The sequence below is a fragment of the Musca domestica genome, unplaced genomic scaffold (assembly GCF_030504385.1).
Source record: "Musca domestica strain aabys unplaced genomic scaffold, Musca_domestica.polishedcontigs.V.1.1 95, whole genome shotgun sequence".
NCBI lineage: Eukaryota > Metazoa > Arthropoda > Insecta > Diptera > Muscidae > Musca > Musca domestica.
Genome location: NW_026712445.1, coordinates 71475 through 94770, shown reverse-complemented (window position 1 = coordinate 94770; position 23296 = coordinate 71475). Strand labels below are relative to the sequence as shown.

At 35.6% G+C, this 23296-nt stretch overlaps 3 protein-coding genes across 4 annotated transcripts; 1 reads left to right on the top strand and 2 right to left on the bottom strand.

The window, feature by feature from the left end:
* Positions 1-6468: 6468 nt before the first annotated feature.
* Positions 6469-7715, bottom strand: LOC131807049 (uncharacterized). The gene has a single exon (XM_059132070.1). It carries the CDS (start codon positions 7683-7685, stop codon positions 6471-6473), a length of 1215 nt encoding a protein of 404 aa, XP_058988053.1. The 5' UTR covers positions 7686-7715; the 3' UTR covers positions 6469-6470.
* Positions 7716-9360: 1645 nt separating this feature from the next.
* LOC131807056 (bleomycin hydrolase-like) lies at positions 9361-20432 on the top strand. Its single transcript, XM_059132080.1, has 8 exons — positions 9361-9515; positions 16534-16700; positions 16767-17012; positions 17075-17212; positions 19065-19313; positions 19392-19618; positions 19679-19799; positions 19869-20432. The coding sequence occupies exons 1-8, from the start codon at positions 9512-9514 to the stop codon at positions 20082-20084; spliced, it is 1368 nt and encodes a 455-aa protein (XP_058988063.1). The 5' UTR covers positions 9361-9511; the 3' UTR covers positions 20085-20432.
* Positions 20433-21651: 1219 nt separating this feature from the next.
* Positions 21652-23296, bottom strand: LOC131807057 (uncharacterized protein F58A4.6-like). Of its 2 annotated transcripts, XM_059132082.1 has the most exons (4): positions 23149-23296; positions 22471-22864; positions 22295-22409; positions 21652-22230 (listed from the first exon to the last, which is right to left on the bottom strand). In XM_059132082.1, the coding sequence occupies exons 2-4, from the start codon at positions 22809-22811 to the stop codon at positions 21952-21954; spliced, it is 735 nt and encodes a 244-aa protein (XP_058988065.1). In that variant the 5' UTR covers positions 22812-22864; positions 23149-23296; the 3' UTR covers positions 21652-21951. The 2 variants fall into 2 exon arrangements, with proteins under 2 accessions (XP_058988065.1, XP_058988064.1); XM_059132081.1 differs by lacking the exon at positions 23149-23296 and having other exon boundaries at positions 22471-22953.

Here is a 23296-nt window from a genome sequence, read left to right as displayed (position 1 = left end):
TAAGACTGATACAAATATTACAACGTGCAAGATTTGGACTATTTCGACTACTTCTTAAAGTTTATATGAGATATGTGCATATTTTTGGAAAATGTGGAATATGCATGAGGTACCAGAAATTGTCTACCGAAGTATCCCATTTTCATACTTCATCTAATACAGATAAAAATATTGGTATGGGCAAAATTTGAATGAAATCGAACATATATATCCAATTTTATGCGAAATAATGAATTCCGATAAATTACATATTCATATCAGATTTCTGATAAAGAGAAATATTTATATATAGCAAGTTGTAAAGAATCGCTGACATATTTCGCAAGTTAAAGTATTGAAAATTGTGACTTTTTGTGAGTTAGGTACCAGAAGGGTTTTACAGATATATGTATATCATCCTCACAATAGATCTTCTGTTAGCAAAAACATTTGTAGAAGAGTGTTTTATGCTCATTTCGCTTTCTTTAAGCGTTTTGTTTTACAAAATCTTGAAGCCTATGTGGAGGAGGGACCACAAGAAATGGGCCGATCTCTACCATCCTTATAACACATCTTGTGTTAATGGAAATATTGAGATGTACCAAGCAGACTGGAATCGTATGTTAATTTCTGTTTTATGAACTTCATGAATATTCAAAAAATTTTGACCCTTTGTGGGGGAGGTACCAGATGGAGTGGACCGATATATTTCATCTCCACAGCAGATCTTGTATTAGTAAACATAATGATATGTGTGAAATATGAAGAGAACCGGATGCTTATATTGGATTTTATGATCGTCTTTGTCATTCAAAACGTTGACCCTTTGTGGACGAGGTAGCAGAAGGAATGGTCCGATCTCAACCATTTTTATAACAGACCTTGTGTTGATGGAAGTATTGAGACATGACAATTCTGAATGGAATCTGAGGTTAATTTGGTTTTTTATGAGTTTCATGTATATTCAAAATTCTGACCCTTTGAGTGGGAGGTACCAGAAGGAGAGGACCGATATATTCCATCTTCACACCAGACTATGGGTTAATAAAAATATTGTGATCTACGTAATTTGAAGACAATCGGGCACTTACATTACATTTTATAAGAGGTATAATTAATCCGAATATTGACCATTTGTGGGGGAGTAACTTGATGTAGTGGTCCAATAGTGTCCATTTTCGCACCTGACCTAGCAATGATGCAAATATTAGGATTTGCAAAGTAGGAGCAAATCCGGTTATCTTGTACCTTTCTGTGCAGTAAACTATTTTTTATTTTGAAAATAACGACCTTTTGGAGGGGGGGGGGGGGGGGGTTATAGTGACCAGAAGGAGTGGAGCGATATTGCCCATCGCCGAACTCGATCTAAGTTTGACATTAATATTACTAAGTTTGGAAAAAATCTTCGACATTTATCGTGACAGTCAGACGGACGCACATCGCTAAATCGACTCCAGATGTCCTGAAACGAATTTGGTCCAAAGATGCCTGGGGTCTAAAAACCGTTATTTTGTTGAGGCACATTTTGGCCGTATCAAATGATATATACCAAATGGCCAAATGATATATACCAAAAGTCTTGTGGGTTGCAAAGGTTTTGTCATCAAATCAGCTAATTGATCTTGCGTAGGTATTTGTATTACTTGAAGCTCATTTTCAGAAATTTTTTCTCTAATAAAGAAATGCTTATTGTTGATATGCTTTGTGCGTTTGTGATATTCAGGATTTTGTGCCAAACGTACTGCAGCAGAATTATCAACATATAACAATGGAGTGGAATTTAATTCTATCAATTCAGAATATAAACGTTTTAGCCAAATTACTTCTTTTGTTGCTTCAGAAGCTGCAACAATTTCTGCTTCTGTTGTAGATGTTGCTACCACAGCTTGTCTCTGGCTTAACCATGATACAACCCCTCCCGCAAATTTTACAACAACACCAGATGTAGATCTTCCGGTTTTCAAACATCCTCCAAAATCTGCATCACTGTAGCATTCTAGCTCTTGAGCATGTTCGTTGTTGTAAAATATTCCATAATTAATTGTTCCAGATATGTAACGAAAAACTCTTTTAACTCGGGTAATATCTTCGTTGGATGGATTTTCTAATGTTCTTGAAAGGAATCCAATGCTATAAGCTAAGTCAGGCCTTGTTCCCAACATAAGATACATAATGGCTCCTACGGCTTGTCTGTATGGAAATTGAGAACACTTCACATTGTCTTTCCCCGATTCGAAATTTTCTCCTTTCAGCATAGGCGATGAAACTGGCCTGCAATCAGTAAACCTAAATCTTCCCAGAATTCTTTTTGCGTATGCTTCCTGACTGATTGATATTCCACTTTCATTTGCCTTTATTTCCAGACCCAAAAAATAACTTGCATCTTTTGTGGTTATTTTGAATTCTCTTCTCAACTCTTCCAAAAATGTTTCCAGCTCGCCGGGGTCTGTGGCAGCTACTAGACCATCATCTACATAAAGAGCTAGTATTAATTTATTCCCTTCTTGATTTCGTATGTATATACAGGGATCGGCGTCACTTGCTATAAAACCGATTTTTAATAAATATTTTCCAAATCTTCGGTTCCAACACCGCGGAACTTGCTTTAATCCATATAGACTCTTTTTAAGCTTACAAACTCTTCCTGTGCCGTCATCAAAACCATCTGGTTGTTTCATAAAAATAGTTTCTTCAAGGTGGCCATAAAGAAAAGCAGTGGATACATCAAATTGAGATAGATGCATCTTTTCACTTGCAGCTATACTTATTATAGCTCGTATCGCTGCCAACCTTGCAACTGGACTGAAGGTTTCATTGTAGTCTACACCTTTGCATTGTTTGTATCCTTTTATAACTAATCTTGCTTTGTATTTGTCTGTACTTCCATCAGGGTTAGTTTTTATCTTATAAACCCACTTTGATGGGAGTACCTTATTTCCTTTTGGAAGTTGAATCAAATCCCACGTGTTGTTTTCTCTGAGGGAATTCATTTCTGACTTCATTGCCTTTATCCAATGATATTTTTCTGTACTTTCGACAGCATCAATAAAACTGGTAGGTGTTTGTACTTCACACATAAAATCTTGAGCAGCCATAACATAGTCATCATACTTCGAGTTATGTAGCGTTGATCGATCTCTTAAACGATTTCTAATTGTATTTTCTATCGTATCAAATCCACGGAAATCACTCTCATTGGATACATTTTCTTCCGAACATTCTTCAAACATCTCATCTTCCCAATCTGAATCACAACGAATCTCTTGAATATATCTTGGTGTACTGGGCTGAATATGATCTTCTTCTAACACTTCTTCTTTAGATCTCTCATATGATTTAAATGGCAATTTTATTTCTTCAGCTCTCTTATTTGAAAACTCTTCATTCATCTCTTGCTTTTGATCGTCACATTTTGAAATTTGTTCATTAAATGTCACATCTCTTGACAAAATTACACTCTGATTTTCTTTGATGTAAATTCTATAACGCTCTTCAGTATCATATCCAATTAAATGTCCCTTGATTGCCTTTGAATCCATCTTTTTCCTCTTCTGACTTGGAACATGGACATAGCATTCACTTCCAACTATTCTCAAATGAGTAATTCTGGGTTTTCTTCCAAACCAAAGTTCATGTGGACTTTTGTCATCAACTGGTGTCTTGCGAGTACGATTTAAAATATATATGGCGGTACGAACTAACTCAGCCCAAATAGCTTCAGGAAATTGGACATTCTTATTCGAGTACTTAAAAGTACGGGCCATCTCAATTACAGTTCTATTTTCCCTCTCGCTTGCACCATTCTGTTGCGGAGTGTAGGGAGCAGTTAGTCTCTGTGTAACTCCATATTTCTTTAGAATTTGCTTTACTTCATTATTATCGAATTCGCCACCATTATCGCTCAAAAATTCTTTTATTGGATTTCCTTGATTTTCTGAAAAAGCTAGAACTTCCTTCAATACAGTTTTAACTTCGGATTTTTCCTTCAAGAAATATCCAAAACAATATTTACTGTATGCATCTTTAAATATGACCAAATACTTCCTTTTGCTGAAAGACATATGGAATGGGCCACATACGTCAGCTGACATTAATTCGCCTGGTCTTTTAGAAACCTCTCTAGTACCAAAAGGTAATCGATGTGACTTTCCATAAATACAGGATTCACAAATTTGCATATCAAGTTTTACATTAATACCAAATTCCTCCCTTAGTTTCTTCTGTACATGGCGTTTATTCTGGTGTCCCCAACGTTCATGATATAGTTGCAATGTGTTATCAGATTCCGTTAAATTTACTTCATTTGTTGAATTTGAGATGACTGTTTCAATATCCGCTAGATACAATGTGCCTCCTTTTTCCCGATGACCAACTAATATCACCTTATTATTGACCCAAAGTTCACACTCAGTTGCTGTTGACTTAAATTCACTGTTTGAACACTTGTCTTGTGCAGATAAAACAGAAAATAAGTTCCTTGACACTCTTGGAACGTACCAAACATCTGTTAGTGTGATTTGGATTACCTTGTTGTTGACATAAGACTTGATATCAACTGTACCTTTCCCAATTACATCTAACATTTCACCACCGGCCGCTTTAATCTTGCAACATTCCTTGAACTTCTCGAAAGATTTAAATACATTTCTATTATTTGCCACGTGTCGTGTAGCGCCATTATCAATCCACCAATTCTTTGAAATATCCTCCTTAATTGTGTTAATCTCTTCATACATTAAAGGTAAAATCTGGTGTTGAGGAGTTATTGCTTCAGCCTTCTTTTCTTTTATAGGCTTACCATCACTTATCCATTTTCTGCAATCTCGTATCCAATGACCTTTCTTATGACAATAATTGCATGCACCATTTTTCTTGCTTGTTTTTGTATTATTGGTTTGTGGGAATTTTTTCTTGACATTATTAAGCATTAAAGCTTCTTCGTCCTTAACATCAGCACCTTTGCAATTTCTTTGATACATACAGAGTTGTGCGGTCATTTCCTCAAAATTCTTCTCTTCGTTTTTTGTTAAAAGCATCCAACTTGACTTAAAAGTATCAAAATGACTTGGTAAAATTTGAAGGATTTTGCAAACTAATAAAACTTCTGGGAGCTCATTTTCCTTACGTCCTTTCAATCCGTTATTGAGTTCTATCCACAAACTTTTGAGTTTTGCAATATGTAAGCTCACGTCTTCACTTAAATTCCATGTAAATGAGAAGAAGTCAATACATATTTTGAATAATTGATCCTTCGATCTAGCCTCAAATTGAACCATTAGCGATTCCCAAGCCTCAGCAGCAGTTTCTTTATCCATTATCTTTTGATACACATTGTCACTTACTGCGCTTGCTATCATGGATTTTGCATAACTGTTTGCTTTTCTATACAAGTCCGACTTTTCCTTGTACAGCTTCTTTTGTTCACTCGTGGCATCAGATGATGGTGGATTTGGATTCTTTAGTTTACCTTCAATAACGTCAATTGCTCCTTCGTGATAGTCTAATAAATCACGCATCTTCCGTTTCCATATTGGATAGTCCGTTTCGTTTTCCAAAGGCTTGATGTGCTTAGCAAAATCCATTTCTTAAAAAAAAAAAATTTTCATAAATTTTTGAATTTCTATATTTTTATAATTTTTATTTTTCTCAGAGACTCCTGGGCTCATAACCTTTTGTAGTAGAAGTTTTATTAGGAATGAAAAACTTGAGTATGTACAACATGAATTGTAATATAATAGTAAATCAAAGACTACTATAGATAAAAACAGAAACTTGGTTATATAAAGTAGTATAACATTTCTTAACACATCAACATATATTTGGCCAAAATTTCGTTGTTGAAGTTTGCAAATAATTGAATAGATATCTTCGGGTCATCTGGCTAAATTAACTGATATGTTTTGGGGTTTTCATAGGCGAATTTCTAAATGCTTTAGGCAATCGACTTATTGAAATCTACAAGCTTAGGATAATTTATTTATTACGGACTTTCTTTAAACACACAACAATTACGACATTATCAGTCGTAAGATGCTGAAGAAATCTTCATAACAATGGTCTTGAGACCCGGATATCTTAATGAGGCTAGGTACATTTATTCAAAAATGAAGACAGATCAACATCCCTACTGGCCCAACTCAAAAACAGTATGAGGTACCGTATTGGTAAGATTTTTCCAAATGCTCCAGGTTAAAGAGATTGCTTTCTTTCGGTTTTATAATTATTCCGCCTATGAATTTACACCAACATACCGTTTTCATTTCCCCTTGACAAAACTTTCTGAGCATAAATTTTCTCTCTTCAATTTATGCCTTGAATGACGTGGTCTATTAGAAATTTCTACTAGATCTAATCCCCACTTATATTGGTGATGTGAAATTCCTATGATATATATTTAATTTGTACGACCGGGGTCAGTCTCCCAGGAAATCTATTTCTCTATATGAAAAACAATAGTATTTTAATAACATACAAAAAATACCAAATACATTCTATTGAAAAATATAGCTCAGGGTAAATGAATCTTTATTATTTCTATAGATTTCAGGTAACAATAAAGAATTACAATTCAATTCATCTACGAGGTCGTGGAACAGGAACGGTGAAATTTTCAGCTTTAGGATATTAATATCCTGTTGCCAATATGATAACATTGGTGGTTCATTTTCATCCATAGCTTCCACTTGGCCACCATTCGACTTGGCATCAGGTTCAATTAATCGATACAGTAACTTAAATGCCTGACTTACTCTAAGCTTAACATTCAATAGGTGTATTATTGCATCAATATCTTTGGAAGCCACATTTTGCAATTCTTCGTCGTTCTTAAGTACCGGCAAATTCTTTTCTAATATTTGTACTAAAAGATATTGAGGTTTGCGATTAGCCAGACTCGTCTCCAAGACGACTTTTGTAAAATGCATATTCCTCAATAATGGCTCGGGAGAGGGCAGAGATGTTTCATTGATAATTTTTAACATTAAAAGCCTAAGAAGATTGCGTTGTGAGTCAGCGTCAAAGAGGTCACAAGTTTTCGCATCTTTATCACGTTTCATAACAACCGAATCGGTCCATAACTTAACAGCTTTACCTTCAAACATCGTTTCACCCAAATATCTGCTACAGCGTTTGCAATATATGTGGCCTTCTCTTTCCTTGCTGCCATTTCGAATATTCTCCATATTTAATATAACAAATTGGAAGCCATAAAACAAATCCGTATTGCGAGGTAGTAGTACATCACTAAAGCTGGGACCATGATGGCAGAAAAACTCACTGATATCTATAGAGCCTGAGGGGAATTCTCTTACTTTATTATACGACTGGCTGTCACATAACGTCGATCCGCATTGTCCGCAGTGCAAGGAAACATTTTGACCTTCCTCAAGTTGAAATGTTCCAGTGGATTGTTGACTTTCTTTCATACTGTCCATCTGACACAAATCCTTGACATTTTGCACACTTATGCGAAAGGAAATATTCTCCTGATCAACAATCAAATTGCTAAAGGTCTCCGTCAAAATGCTAAAATATTCGCCAACTTTCACCTCCACCACCGTGGAATCGGAGGAATCTTTCACACGTATTAGGCCATCTTCCACATTTATTCGCACAGAATCAAAATCTGTAATGGATTGTTGGAAGTTCAGAAATACGTTGGCACAGCACAAATGTTGTCGAACTTCGATTACAACAAAACGCAACATTTTTAATGACAGATGCCAAAAGCAACAGAGTGCCGCTCGGAGAGTGAATGCCGTTTGAAGTTGTCGCCGGCAATAATTTTAAACCAAACGGCGTCATATGAAAATGCTGGTCGTTGTGGATGTGTTGCTTTGAATTGACCGTTACGCTGTTATGGAATAGAGAAAGTTTGGGAAATAAAATTGTAGAATTAATTCTAATCTTAACCAGCTCTATATTATTACAGATTGTAATTAATATAATTACAAAACATTAGATAGGGTATCAGAAGACCAGTCTTGATGAGTTTATGCAGGGAGATCCGCGGAAGCACGATGAGCACACTAGAAGTGGTTCTCTGGATTAAAACTAAAGTAAATCGTTAAATTTGTGCGATATCGGGGCATTACAACATAATTTTTATTGCGGCAGCCAAAAATTAGTATAACACTTCTTTCTGACCTCTGATTTAAACAAGGTGGACTATGAGTGTCACCTCTTTTCCTTATCTTCGAAAAACTGAATATATTCCACTGAATTCGTGTGAAGGCCATAACCGGCCATGTCTCAGGATATGTGGCTATGATATCGGAATCTTTAAACGCTGAATACTTTTTATTTGTAGCCTTTAATTTTCCAGTGTAGAACTTGTTCGAAGTTTTGCATTTCTAACGGATTTGCTTCTAGACGTCAAAAAGTGCTCAATAATCTGCCCAAGTCACATCTATTGTGTACTTTTTTATACCCTCCAGCATAGAATGGAGGGTATATTAAGTTTGTCCTTCCGTTTGTAACACCCCGGAATATACATTTTAGATCCCACAAACTCTATATATTCTTGATCAGCATAAAATTCTATGTCGATTTAACCATGACCGCCGGTCTGGCCGTTTTTGGAAATCACTCTAGCTTCCGAACGAAATGAAGTAGGTTGATAACATTTTACTCAAATGTATATTAAGTCTGTTTTGGTTAAGCCCCCATATAATGGTACCTCCATATTTTCGGTATTTTGGTGATTTAAGCGACATTATTCACCGGAATTGTTTCAATTTTGGTATTTGAAGTTCGCAATGGGTAGTGCAGCCTAAGACAGAAAATAGTCTGCGCAGGTCCACGTCTTCGTATAGCCCCCATATAACGGTACCTCCCGATAATCGGTATTTTGATGACTTTAGCGACATTATTAACCGGAATTCTTTAAAATTTGGTATTTGAAGTTCGTAATGGGTACTACAGCCTGTGACAGAAAATTGTCTGTGCTGGTCCACGTTTTGGTATAGTTATAGCTCATTATTCACCGAATTTTTTTTTCAAGTTTCGCGTTTGAATATTATAATGGCTTATGACAAAAGTCGCAAATTGCTAAATTCATTCCAAATGATGGAGGATATTCAAAGTTCGGCCTGGCCGAGGTTATAGCCTTTTTACTTGTTTTTATTGAATCAACTTAAAAAATTTTTTTTTGTCTAATTTTAAATAAAACCTCATCAAACTATAATATATATCCCTACATGATGTCCTAACAAAGTCATAATTCTTATGTGCACATATATTTTTAGATGTCTCAAATTGATATTTTGCAAAAATCATTTTTATGTTCCATTGAATGTGCAAAACAACCCGGTGACGAAAGGGTTAATCAAAATCAGCGCCGTCACATTCCACAAACCATCGCCTTGGCACACAACGCCGGCATATGATTATTTGCAACAGTCATCGCTGCCGAAAATTTTAGTATGGCTCGGTTCTGTTGCTATCAAAACGCCAAAACGCATCAAACAAGCGAACGTTTGCAAAATCATTAAACATTTAAAGCTTTTTTCGTTATAAATTATTGAAATAAAAGATGTGTAAGTAATACAATTATAAAACATAATGTATTTAGATAACTATATATTTTCTAACAATGGTTGAAATAAAACGTAACACCGTCCACTCCCATTTAAAAAAAATGTCCTCCAGCTGTGTCGACCCATAAAAGAAATGAAAGTGAATTTTTTTAAAGCTTTTTTTGTTGGTATTTTTTTTTTGTTTTTTTTGCAAATTTGCCAAGTAATTGGCAAAGATGTATGGATGAATGGATTGTTGTTATTGTGGTTGTGGCTCAGAGACTAGATGAGTTGATGGAAATAGCAAATAGTATATTTCTCCACCATTTTCTATATCCATCCGTCCATCCAACAACTGGCTTCCCTCTCCCTGCCTGCCTGCCTGTCCGCATTACGTATGTACGTTCGTATTGTGCCAACAGTAGTGTAATAGATTTCCCGTTCCTTGACTCAAAGAAGAAGACGAGGGTGTTTATGTTGTTTTTAACCGCAACTGTGTCAACAACAACAAGCAAGCAGCAGTAAAGCATAAACCAGCTAGCTAGCTCTGCGTTATGCTGTTGACGTTGAAAGCGAAATCTCATAAGAAAAAATAAGTAATCGAAGCTGGTCATTGTCGTCACAGAAGAGCAGAGAATCTATTTTCATTTATCCAGCAAACCAGCCATTCATTGTCTAACAAATAGCCTCTGTCCAAAAACAAAATGCAAATATGCAGCAGCACCTACTCGCTCGCTACCCAACAACATCTTTTCTGTATATTCATCATATCTATTCGATATGCCGAGTATATGCATGGAGAGGAGGTAGCTTCTTTGTTTGCATTTAAATTAAAGTTGTTTTTTGCAATTAACCCAAAGCACAAACAAAAGAATGCAACGGCAGACCGCCCGCCCGCCACTGGCAGTGCCGATGATGATGATGATGGTGTTGGTGGTATTGTTTGTACCCAAAAGGCAATTGCTATTTGTTTTGTTGATGCATGGAGTGTTGCTTGGATTGGTTTGGTTGCTTAGTTGATAGGTTCAGTTATCTGGTTAATTATGTTAATAGGTTTATGCACAACAGCTTTGTTTTTTTTACAATTTATTATATTTTTTGCTGTTGCTTGAGGTTTTGTCGCGTCACTAGGCGAGCAATTGTTTATAAGATAGTGAAATTGAGTGGAAATTTTTTGAATATTGAATTTGTTTGGGTGACACTATTTCCCCGTATTTTCAAAACAAAGAGCTTATCTAATAGGAGAGTGTTTTTGTTTATGTTGGGGTTATTTTCTAATTGGATGATGTCCAGTTGGGACACAACGCAAAGAATTAATTATTTGTTATTATATTTGTTTATCTTTTAAGGAAGTGAAATTAACTTTGAATATAGTAAATAAAATATATTTACAGATTTTGTTATTTTTTAAAAGCCAAAGCTTGTCGAATAAAAAATAATGTTATAGGGAAAAAAGGGAGTGCCACTTTTTCTTCAGTTTCTCCAAAAATTTACTTCTTGAGATATACTTTTGCCACAAATAATCTAGTATACAGTTGCGTTTGAAGTACTGGAATGTCCCGGAATTCATTGCTGATATTTATATCCGCAGCATATAACCTATTACGAAATTATATGAAATTTTTAGGAATTTTAATAATACCCTCAGCCACATGGCTAGAGGGGGGTGTATACCAAAACGTTCCTCATTGAAATAATGGGTCTAACTAGGTCTCTTTGGACCAAATCCGTTTCAGGACATTTGGAGTCGATCTTGCGATGTCCGTCTGTTTGGCTGGTGCGCACGACATCCGATTTTATCCAAACTTGGTACATTGCAATATTATAGTCAAACTTAAATCGAGTTCGGAGATAAGCAATATCGGTTCACTCCTGGTACCTCCGCCACAAACTGTCAACATTTTCCAAGAAAATAATTTACTGCACAGAGAGAGAAAGGATAATCCGATTTTGTTTCAACCTTACAAATCCTAATATTTGCATCAGTGCTAGGTCAGATTCGAAAATGGACAATATCGATCTCCAAAAAAATCTGAATGTAAGTGCCCGACTGTTTTCAAATTACACACATATATAGGTCCACTCCTTCTGGTACCTCCCGCACAAAGGGAGAACATTTTAAATGAAGCTCATAAAACACGAAATTACCAACCAATTCCATTCAGATTTGGCACATCTCAATATTTCAATAAACACAAGATCAGTTATAAAGATGATACAGATCGGACCATTTCTTCTGGTACCTCCCCCACATATTTTCAAGGTTTTTGAATAAGAAAACGCTCGTAGAAAGCGAAATAAGCATCCAATTCTCTTCAAATTTCACACATCCAAATATTTTTGCTAACGCAAGATCTGTTGTAAAAATCATGTACAGGATGAGATAAAAAAACAAAACAAATTCAAACGCCATAATATTTAAATTTTATTGAATGAAAGCAAAAATGTCGTAAATAGCATCAACTTTTTGAATAAGTTTAGATTTGTTCGAATTGGTCACCTTTGGTACGAATTATGGCCTTCAAACGGCCAATGAAACCGTCACACGCTGCCCGAATATTGCTCTGCGGTATTTTGGCCCATTCCCGGCGAAGCGCTTGACACATTTGATATTTTTTAGAGCCAACCTTGCTTTCCAAAATACTCCAGACACAATAGTCCAACTGATTGGTATCCGGGGATTTTGGTGGCCAGTGTGCGCTGGAAATGAAGCGAGGAACCTCATTTTGTAACCATACTTGGGTGGCACGTACATATAGTCGGCCCGCTCGATTTTTGGCCTTTTCATTACTGGTTTACTTGTTGAACATAGAAAAGTGCAAAATTTTGGCAATTCTCATTTTTAGAGGTTTGGGAAGCTATTTTTTTTCTAGGATTTTAATGGTATTTACAGTTTTGAATGGAACTCGCTCGAATACTGAATCTCGGTGATAAACGTGGAGGGTATCGTAAGTTTGGCCTGGCCTTTTTATTACTTCTTCTAACAAAACATTTGGCATATTGTAGGGTACTACATCATCTACTAATAATTTTCTCATTAAAAATGGGTCGAGGTTTGTTTTGAAATATGAAATTATGGCATTTTTGCAACCATCATCATAATATGAGATTGTTGAATAATATAATCGTCGGAGGTTTGTTTATTTGTTTTTCAAGTAAACTATTTAAAGAAGAAAAACTCGGTGCATTGCAATTTGTTGTTACCAACCAGAAATAATATTTATTTATTTTTGCTGTTTGTAAATACGAATATGTTTCCCTATACATATACGTATAGGTGACATATCCTCCTCCTCTACTTCCTTGTGAATGTCCTCAAACAAATCCATTAGAATCCAACAGTTTTGTCAAAATGAAAAATACAATGATTTAAAAAATATGCTCGAACCCGTGGTATTTAATTATTTGTTTTATTTTTAAACGATTTTCCCGCGAAGTCTATTTGCTACAGGTGACTACTTTTGTCTTTATTTATTGTATTACCTGTCATGATCAATTTTATTGGGTTTTATATCAAAACACACAATTTGAACTGTCAAAAATTTTGAAATAAGTTAATATTGCACATAATTTATTTATTAAATTTATTTAAAAAAAAAATCAGTAACTTTTAATTTTTTGTTACCGTCAGCAAATGTAGAGAAGAAAAATATCATTTTTTATTATATTATATACCTTTGTTGTATATTCTGCAATAATTGAGAAAAAGGTGGCCGAGAAGCATTGGTGAAATTGGAAATTAAAATTCCGCACAGATATTCATGACCTGAGCCTATTCAATTCTGACCTGAGTCTAATGCCCATAATACGATGTGCAACGTTTGTATCAAAACGAAGGTTTCTGCATGTCAGATATGTAACCCAAAAATAATGACATCTAAATACCCTTACTTATTGGCAAAAGTTTAAAACAAACAAGTAAAAAAGCTGTAAGTTCGGCCGGGCCGAACTTTGAATACCCTCCACCATTTGGTACAAATTTATTAATTAAAATAAATAAAATCCGTTAAAAATTCTGTTAAAATCTTAAAAATACCGAATGTAGCCATATATTAGGGTCTATACGACGACGTGGACCTGCAACTTTTTTTCACAAGCTATTACAATATTCAAATGCGAAACTTGAAAAAAATCTGTTTATAATGTAGTTAAAATCATCAAAATACCGAATAGAGGGAGGTTATAAAACATGGACCTGCACAGAAAATTTTCTGTCATAGGCTGCAGTATCCATTACGAATTTCAAATTCGAAATTTGAACATTGGGGCTATACGAAGACGTGGACCTACATGGCCCATTTTCTGTCTTAAGCTGTAGTATCTATTACGAACTTTAAATACCAATTTTGAAACAATTCCGGTAAATTATGTCGCTAAAATCATCAAACTACCGCATATCGGGAGGTACCGTTAAGTGGAGGCTATACGAAGACGTGTACTTACATGGCCCATTTCCAATACCAAAAGTCATGCAGACATAATACACATTTGAGTAAAATTTTATCAACCTACTTCATTTCGTTCGGAAGCTAGAGTGATTTCCACAGACGGACGGACATTGATGAATCGACATAGCATTTTATGCTGGTCAAGAATATATATAGTTTGTGGGGTCTAAAATGTATATTTCGAGGTGTTACAAACGAAATGACAAACTTAATATACCCTCCATACTATGGCGGAGGGTATAAAAATTTATATCGAAAAATTACAGGGTCAGATAAAAAACTGCAACAAAGTAAAACGCCATAATTTGTACATTTTTTCTTTAATTTTATTGAATGAAAGTAAAAAATGTCGGAAATAGCATCAAATTTTAGAATAAGTTTAGATTTGTTCGAATTGCTCACCTTTGGCACGAATTGTGGCCTTCTAACAGCTAATGAAACGGTCACACGCTGCCCGAATGTTGCTCTACGGTATTTTGGCCTATTCCCAGCGAAGCGCTTGCTTGAGGTGATCGACACTTTGAGTTTTTTAGTGCCAACCTTGCTTTCCAGAATACTCCAGACACAATAGTCCATTAGATAGGTATACGGAGATTTTGGTGGCCATTGTGCGCTGGAAATGAAGCGAGGAACCTCATTTTGTAACCATTTTTGGATGGCGAGTGCTGCGTGCAATGGTGCTGACTCCTGTTGGAATACCCTAGGTCTGCGGCCAAAATGTTTGCGTGCTTAAGGCTTTAATACACCTTCCAGAATATATTCGCGATAATATTCGGTGGTGGCCAAACGAAGGTGCACATTTTCAACTGACCTCTTTGGCAAGAAAAACACGATCATTTTGTTTGTTTACAAAATGCTGGACAATGAATGTTTTTTCATCGGAGAAAGCCAAATTCGACAGTTCACCACTTTCGGCCAAGCGAAGCAATTCTTTAGTTCTTTTGAGTCTATTTTCTTTTTTGGTGCGGTCTAAGTTCTTGCACTTTTTAGAATTCCGATGGCTATACCCCGAGCTCATTTTTCAATATTTGCCGAATAAAATTTTGAGATATGTTCAGCTCACGAGCCATTTTTCGGCCACTGCGCAAGTCGCTTCTTTACTTTTCGAACCATTTCTGCTGATGTTGCTGTTTCCTTCCATCCACTTCCTTGGCGTCGGGCTACGTTACCAGTATCACGGTAACGAGCGATGGTACGAGACACAATAGATTTATTCACATTTAAATGCTGGGAGTGCTCTAACAATAGTCACTTGTGGGTTTCCAGCCAAATATAAAGAAATCACACTATCACGCTTGAATTCAATCAGGAAATTTTTTTTTGGAAAATTTTGACCAAATTGCTTTTGTACGCTTGTAAACAATATAATGAGCTGTCACTTTTAGTTCTTACGCCTAAAATTAAATTGGCTCAGCATTTGAGGTTTTCAGGTCGAGGATCTTATCAGACCAGTGTTGTTTTGCTGTTCTCATAGGGACTATTCTTAAAAAGTACACGGCCATAAACCACATGTTGCTTGACAAAATTTTCTTTAAAAATCCACGACGACTATGACTCTCATAATCCTTTAAAAGATTTGGAAAAAATCACGTGTGTTTGAATCAATAAAGAATTCTACATTCATTTTATTTAAAATTTCAAAGCATTTATTTTTACTTTAATACGAACCCCTAATGTTATATAAGTTTAAAATCTTTGCAATCAAAATGATTAATTTTCTCTAATTCTCACACCTTATCTGTGTGTGATTTGTGCTAGAACACGACTGATTTCACTGGAAACACAGTATACAGTTCTTGTTTGTATAATTTTATCGCACAAAATCTCCCTCTTTTTATGATGACACTTTGTATACAAAGGCAGGTAGGTACATGTCAGTGCAAAAACGTTTGCACTTGTATTTGTCAGATTGTCAATATTAGCATTTTTCTTATCGGTTGTTTTTTTATTAGATGTGGCGGATTTTAGAGGAATTCAAAATTCGATTAAATCCACTCTTCTAAAGAGATGATGGATTCGGACTCGACTATATAGAAATATTTTGATTTTTGAGTAGAAATTTTTCAAAACATTCTCAAAATAATATTCTCATCTGAGAACCTAGTTTATGATATCATTCAAGTATATTTATCGCTTGCGAAAGTTCCTCTATTGGCATAGATCAATTTTATATTCATTGCAAGTCATTAATCAGCGATTGTTTATGTGTTTTTTTATTAACCTACAGTTTATAGTCCAGAACAAAAAATATTTGCATTTGTTACAGTTAACGTATTCTTCAAGATCTTGCTTGCATTGTTTATTGTTTACAGTTGAACAAAAAAGCATTATTTTTGTCACACTTTCAGTAATGACATCAGTCTAGACCAGTAAACCATTCACTCAGCTAGGAACATCATCATCTCCATTGGTGTAAAATATCAAAATTTATTTACATTTCTCTCTTAAAAAACCAAATATTTCAGTAACAAATAACTGTAGGCGCTCCCTACTTATGACCCGTAATCTCTTGACAAATGTTTTTGTCAAAGAATCACTGACCTCCTCCTCTTCATTTGCAATGAACTCAAAAGGCTCAAATTTTCTTTTAGCCTCTACCTCGGCCATAACACAGGATAAATTGGACAAATGGCGTCAAAATTTCTACGATGAACCCAAAAATTTGTTGGCGCAAAATGTGTGTTCACGTTTTGATCCGTTCGAGGTGTGTCTGTCGCGTAAATGTTTGGAAACCACCAATCATGTGTTCACCCACAAAGTAAGTTTTGTTGTGTTGAGTTTCTTTTTTTACATAATCTAATGCGATTTTTTGTTGTTGTTACAGGTGGAATTGGAAGGCAAACCTGTCACCAATCAAAGAAGTTCCGGCAGATGCTGGCTATTTGCCGCCCTCAATTGCCTGCGTTTGCCCATGATGAAAGAATACAATCTGGATGAATTCGAATTCTCTCAGGCTTATCTCTTCTACTGGGATAAAATCGAACGTTGCAATTATTTCCTAAATAATATTGTAAAAACTTCAAAACGTGGCGAAAAGGTTGATGGACGTCTGGTGTCATTTTTATTGAATGTAAGTTGAACCATTGGAATTTCTGTTTAAGACTTTAATGATTTTTTTTTTTTTTTTTCTAGGATCCAACCTCTGATGGCGGCCAATGGGATATGCTAGTTAATTTGATAACCAAACATGGAGTTATGCCAAAGAAATGTTTCCCCGAAAGTTACAGTTGCGAATCCAGTATGCGTATGAATGGTGTTTTGAAGAGCAAAGTAAGGCCAATTACATCATTGTGGAAAAGTTACAGGTTTATGGTTAGGGGGATTAGAACAATTTCTAGTAAGGGTAATGACATTGTGTATGAGGAGTAATATTATTGTCAAACTCAGATCGAGTTCGGAGATTGCCAATATCCGTCCACCCCTTCTGGTACCTCCCCCACAAAATGTAAATATTTTCAAAGAAAATAATTTCCTGCACAGAAAGAGAAGGGATAATCCGATTTTGATCCAACAATTTCTAATATTTCCATCAGTGCTACGTCAGGTGCGAAAATGGACAATATCGGTCAACTTCATCAAGTACCTCCCCCTCAAAGGGTCCAAATTTTGAATACTTATAACTCTTATAAAATGTGATGTGTCTTCAAATTACACACATTACAATATTTTTATTAATCCAAGGTCTGGCGTGGGGATGGAATATATCGGTCCACTCCTTCTGGTACCTGCCCCATAAGGGTCATTTTTTTTTTTTTTGAATATTCATGAAGCTCATAAAACACGAAACTAACATCCGCTTCCATTCAGACTTGGCACATCTCAATTTTTCCATCAACATAAGATCTGTTGTAAATATGGTATAGATCGTGCCATTTCTTCTGGTACCTCCCCCACAAAGGTGAAGGTTTTGAATAACCATTACTGTTATAAAATCCGTAATAAGTACCCGATTCTCTTCACATTTCACATATCACTACATTTTTTGTAATCCAAGGTCTGGGGTGAAGATGGAATATACCGGTCCACTCCTTCTGGTACCTTCCCCACAAGGGGTCGACATTTTGAATATTCATTAGGCTCTTAAAACACGAAATTAACCTCGGATTGCATTCAGACTTGGCAAATCTCAATACTTCCATCAACACAAGATCTGCTATAAAGATGGTAGAGATCGGACCATTCCTTCTGGTACCACCCACACAAAGGGTCAACGTTTTGAATTATCAAAACGATCATAAAATCCGAAATAAGCATCCGGTGCTCTTCATATTTCATAAATCTTAACATTTTCGATAGCGCAAGATCTGTTATGAAAATGGTAGAGATCGGAACATTCCTTTTGGTACCTCCCCCACAAAGGGTTCAAATTTTGAATAACTAAAACGATCATAAAAAGTTAAATAAGCATACGGTTCTCTTAAAATTTCCAACATCCCATTATTTTTACTAACACCAGGTCTGCTGTGAAGATGAAATATATTGGCGCACTTCTCCGGGTACCTTCCCGCGCAAAGGGTTCAAGATATTTGAAAAGCAAAACGCACAAAGAAAGCGGTATAAGCATCCAACTCTTTTCAAATTTCATACATCCAATATTTTTGCTAACACAGGATCTGTTGTGAATATGATATATATCTGCGAATCCCTTCTGGTAACGATTATATTTTTATCTTTCATAACTTGCGAAACACGACAGCGATTCTTTACAACTTGGTATATCTAAATATTTGAACCAGAAACCTGAGATGAATATGGGATCTACTCCATAGATTGCCAACCATTTGAATAATCATAATAGAGGTCAAAGTATTTTTAAATAATCGAACATCGAACACTCCTTCTGGTACCTTTCCTAAAAAGGGATAACATGCGAAACAATTCAGCCTTTTCCATCAAACTTCGTGTATCTCAATATTTTTGTTAATCATAGATCTAATAGATATTTCGGTCTACCCCTTCTGGTTCAATTTTTCACTTAACAATTATTCCTATAGAGTAATTTTTCAATTTTTTTTTAAATTTTTCAAAAAGGCTGAGGGTATTAATCTGTCGGAAAAACCGACTGATACTTTCTAACTTATTTTAATTCGAATTAATATATTTTATTCTTCATTTTGTGTAGCTACGTGAATATTCCAAAGTGCTGCGTGACCTGATGGACACTAACCCCTCCGATGAGGAAGTTAATGCCAAAATCGATGAAATGATGGGTGAAATCTATAAGGTCGTTGGCATTTGTTTGGGTATACCATCCAAAGAATTTACCTGGGAGTATTATGATAAAACCAAAAATTATCATTCGGTGGGACCAATTACACCACTGGAATTCTATGAAACCAAGGTTAAACCATTATTCAATGTTGAGGATAAGGTAAGAATTTAAAAACGAAATTGTCTGAAAGAACGCGTCCACATTCATGTCTATTTTACCAAAAAATGAATCTTTCAGGTATGTCTAGTTACCGATCCTCGTCCATCTAGCAAATACAATCAGGCCTATACCGTAGATTGTTTGGGCAATGTTGTTGATGGCCGCCCTGTTTTGTACAATAATCAACCCGTTGAAGTCTTACTGCAAATGGTTGCAGCTAGCTTAAAGGCCGGTGAGCCAGTATGGTTTGGTTGCGAGGTGAGCAAACGTTTTGCCGGCAAGCAAGGCATTGAAGATTTGAATGTGTAAGTAAATTAAAAAATATTCAAATGATGAAGATAATAATTTATTTGTTCGCATTGCAGCCATGATTTCAAATTGGTATTCGATATTGATATTCAGAAAACTCTGACCAAAGCTGATCGCCTAATTTATGGTGAATCTGCCATGACTCATGCCATGGTATTTACCGCTGTCTCTTTAGATGTAAGTGTAGTCCTTTGTACGAAATCACACACATACTTAAAATATCTTTTAATATTTTCCCCTTTTCAGGATAATGGTGAAGTGAAGAAATTACGCGTTGAAAACTCTTGGGGCGAGGATCGAGGTGAAAAGGGCTATCTGGTAATGTCAGCTGAATGGTTTAAAGAATTCGGTTTCGAAGTGGTCGTCGATAAGAAATATGTGCCTGCCGATATACTAAGTGTGTTCGATCAGGATCCCATAGTTTTACCCGCCTGGGATCCAATGGGTACATTGGCCCAATAAAATGTTACCTTTTTATATATAAATATAAATTCAATAATATATTTAAATATTTCAATTAATGTCTAAAGATGGAACATACCTTCATCCACAACAACACCAACAAAACAATCCCAAACATGCTTTTTACTATAAATCAAGGTTTTCTCACTATATACTAATATAAAAACAAATGTTGGCCTTTTTGCAAGGCAATCAATCACCAACCACCCCCTCATATCCAATTTGTCTATGCATCACTATAAGCAAAAAACAAATATATATATAAATATGTATATGCAGTTCACCCATCTCTACTATATATAATCTTATACATTTTTATAAAAATACATAAATAGCTACTTAATGTTATGTGATTTTCTTTTTATCGTTTGGAACGACTTCTTACTCAACGGAGTTTTTGGCAACGTTAATATAATTTAAGATCCGGCCAATAGCAGAGTTTAAATTTAAATGAAAACTGTTTTCTTCTTATTTTAGAATTTTAAAAGATTCAATCTTTGCTGTGACAAAAAGGATGGGTATCGCTGGAATTTGAGAGTAGGTTCCCTGGTTGATCTTGGGTTCATAGTAACAGAAAATATCCTTTCAATAAGTTGTAGAGACAGTGTTTCCAATCAAAAACGCATAATGAAATTACAGCGCTGACAATAAAGTAATCGCTAAGACCTACCGACTAAAACAATTTTGATAGCCTTTATTTCTTTTTCTCTCACCTATTTTGCCGTTCTGTGTGAGCTTCTTGCATTCGGGTACCCAAAGAATGTTTTGTATCCCCATTCTAAATTGATAATAAGTAATACCAAAACGGGGATCCGCACGGAAAATTTTCTGCCATAGGCTGTAGTTTCCATTACGAACTTTAAACACCAAATTTTAAACAATACCGGTGAATAATGTCGTTAAAATCATCAAAATACCGAATATCGGGAGGTACCGTTATATGGGGGCTATACGAAGACGTGGACCTGCACGGACAATTTTCTGTCATAGGCTGTAGTATCCATTACGAACTTTAAATACCAAATTTGAAACAATTCCGGAAAATAAGGTCGCTAAAATCATCGAAGTACCGAATATCGGGATGTGCCCTTTTATGGGGGCTATACGAAGGCGTGGACCTGCACGGATAATTTTCTGTCATGGGTTGTAGTATCTATTACGAACTTTAAATACCAAATTTGAAACGAATCCGGTGAATAATGTCGCTAAAATCATTAAAATACCGAATATCGGGAGGTATCATTAAATGGGGCTATACGAAGACATGGACCTACATGGCCCATTTTCAATACCAAAAGTCCTGCAGACATAATACACATTTGAGCTGGAGTGATTTCCACAGATGGGCGGACATCGCTTGATCGACTTAAAATTTTATGCTGATCGATGGTGGAAGGTATAAAGCTCTAACATTCTACATTAATCCGATGCTACCAGAAATTTCAGGTCAATTCTGGCTATATTGAAATAAATTCCTATAGATATTTTTTCGATATCGAATGAAAGAATGTTGTCCCTGATGTTAAAAGCATAACTGAATAAAAACTCAACCCCAGATGGCGGTAAATATGTGGCAAATAAAGTGTTTAATTTTTGATCAGATTTTAAAAAACTTAAATTCCTCCCGTAAGAAGTCGTTTTACAAGAATATAGCTTATTTTATTTTAGATGATGTTGTCGTTGTTTCGGGGGGAAATAATACATAAACAATTAACAAAGTACTCAATGATTTTTTACAGCCCCTGAGTTTTAAGCCGCTAGCTCTTAACACTAAATGTTGGTGCATTATAGACTGTTTGGGAATATATCTTTTGCACGTCTTGTTGTTTTTCTAGGCCAAACTAAATACATCCTGCATGTTTCACCATTACGGCACTGCTTTTCCTCGCTTCTGCAATCGCAGACTATATTCATATTGTAATCTCAGCCATATGCCTTTACACATTTTCACCAAACGGCTGTCGGTTTCCTCATTGGCTCGAGCAAAGGCATACTGTGAACGTATTATATATTTGGCAGTTCGCAAACGTCCAGTTTGTATTAGCGATATGCTGTAATAAAGTAAGCAGCGGGATTGCAGGAATGGATCACCTAGTTGGATGCCAATGAGTAGCTGTTTTCTGGAAATTTTACCGGCTACTTGAGCCTAAAATACAAGAGTTTTAGTTTAGTTAAAAACAACAGTGATTCTAATTGGAATTTGTACTTACACATTCGGAAAATTGTTCACCCAATGCCGAATAGCCACCACCCAATGTGGATAGCCATGACATTAGATAATCGGTTTCAATTTTCTCCCATAATTTGCGGGCCAACATGCGATTCCTGGGAATAAAAACCGATTAATGTTCCAATCCAATACTATTGCCTTATTCGCTAGACTTACCATCTATAATCGATGATGTCTTTGGCAGGTGGTATAATTTGTAGCCACAATAGCTGAGTATCTTTTAAAGCTGGATGGGTACATAGTATTTGCCTATATTCCTTGAAATTAAGCAGCTCTTTGAGCAAATAATAGAATGCTATGCCATCTATGCAGATCAAAGTTCGCCTCAATGTCCTGCATTGTCGTTGCCCTGAGGCATTTGCGGTGTTCTCCCGAATGACATTCTTAGTTATGACATTTATTCCATATGATAATTTGTTATTGTTGCTGTCTTCGGGATTTAATTGATAATAATCTCTTTTTCGCCAATAATCACTTACACATAGAATTAATTGCATTATTTATACATATACCAGGTATGGTACCATTTGTTATCAATGTCTTCCAAATCCTATATTTATCCAAATAACAAAAATTACCATTAGATTAACCTGAATACGATAGTTCTTTTAGATATATTAAAGAAAGAGATAACTTGGAGGTGTTGCTTTAAGATTAGAACTTGCTTGTCGTAACTCTTGACAAGTTGACACACAGCAACACATGCAACACAGGACTTCTTTGGAAATGTAGGTTCCTTGTAATTTGATCCCGGGTGGGACCTGAAGGAATGGTCCGATCTCCACCATCTTACAAATAATGCCACTTTATCCTTGGTTGTCCAACGTTACTTACCTGTTTTTTTTATGTTTTTTAAACAATAATCCTGTTCAACAAATTTGTCCAATCCAATTCCTTGATTGTTTTATTGGTTTTATCCCTCCTTTACTGGTTGGTTGGTTGTTCGTTGCGAGCATTGGAAACAAAAATGAAAAACGTCCCA

Excerpts from the sequence above, each read along its gene's own strand:
- LOC131807049 (XM_059132070.1), bottom strand. The coding sequence starts at position 7,685 with ATGTTGCGTTTTGTTGTAATCGAAGTTCGACAACATTTGTGCTGTGCC.
- LOC131807057 (XM_059132082.1), bottom strand. The coding sequence starts at position 22,811 with ATGCAATTAATTCTATGTGTAAGTGATTATTGGCGAAAAAGAGATTAT. Across the intron at positions 22,410-22,470 it reads GACATCATCGATTATAGATG|GAATCGCATGTTGGCCCGCA; the intron begins GTAAGTCTAGCG and ends TTTTATTCCCAG. Across the intron at positions 22,231-22,294 it reads GTGAACAATTTTCCGAATGT|GCTCAAGTAGCCGGTAAAAT; the intron begins GTAAGTACAAAT and ends CTTGTATTTTAG.
- LOC131807056 (XM_059132080.1), top strand. Across the intron at positions 17,013-17,074 it reads TGGTGTCATTTTTATTGAAT|GATCCAACCTCTGATGGCGG; the intron begins GTAAGTTGAACC and ends TTTTTTTTCTAG. Across the intron at positions 19,619-19,678 it reads GGCATTGAAGATTTGAATGT|CCATGATTTCAAATTGGTAT; the intron begins GTAAGTAAATTA and ends TTCGCATTGCAG.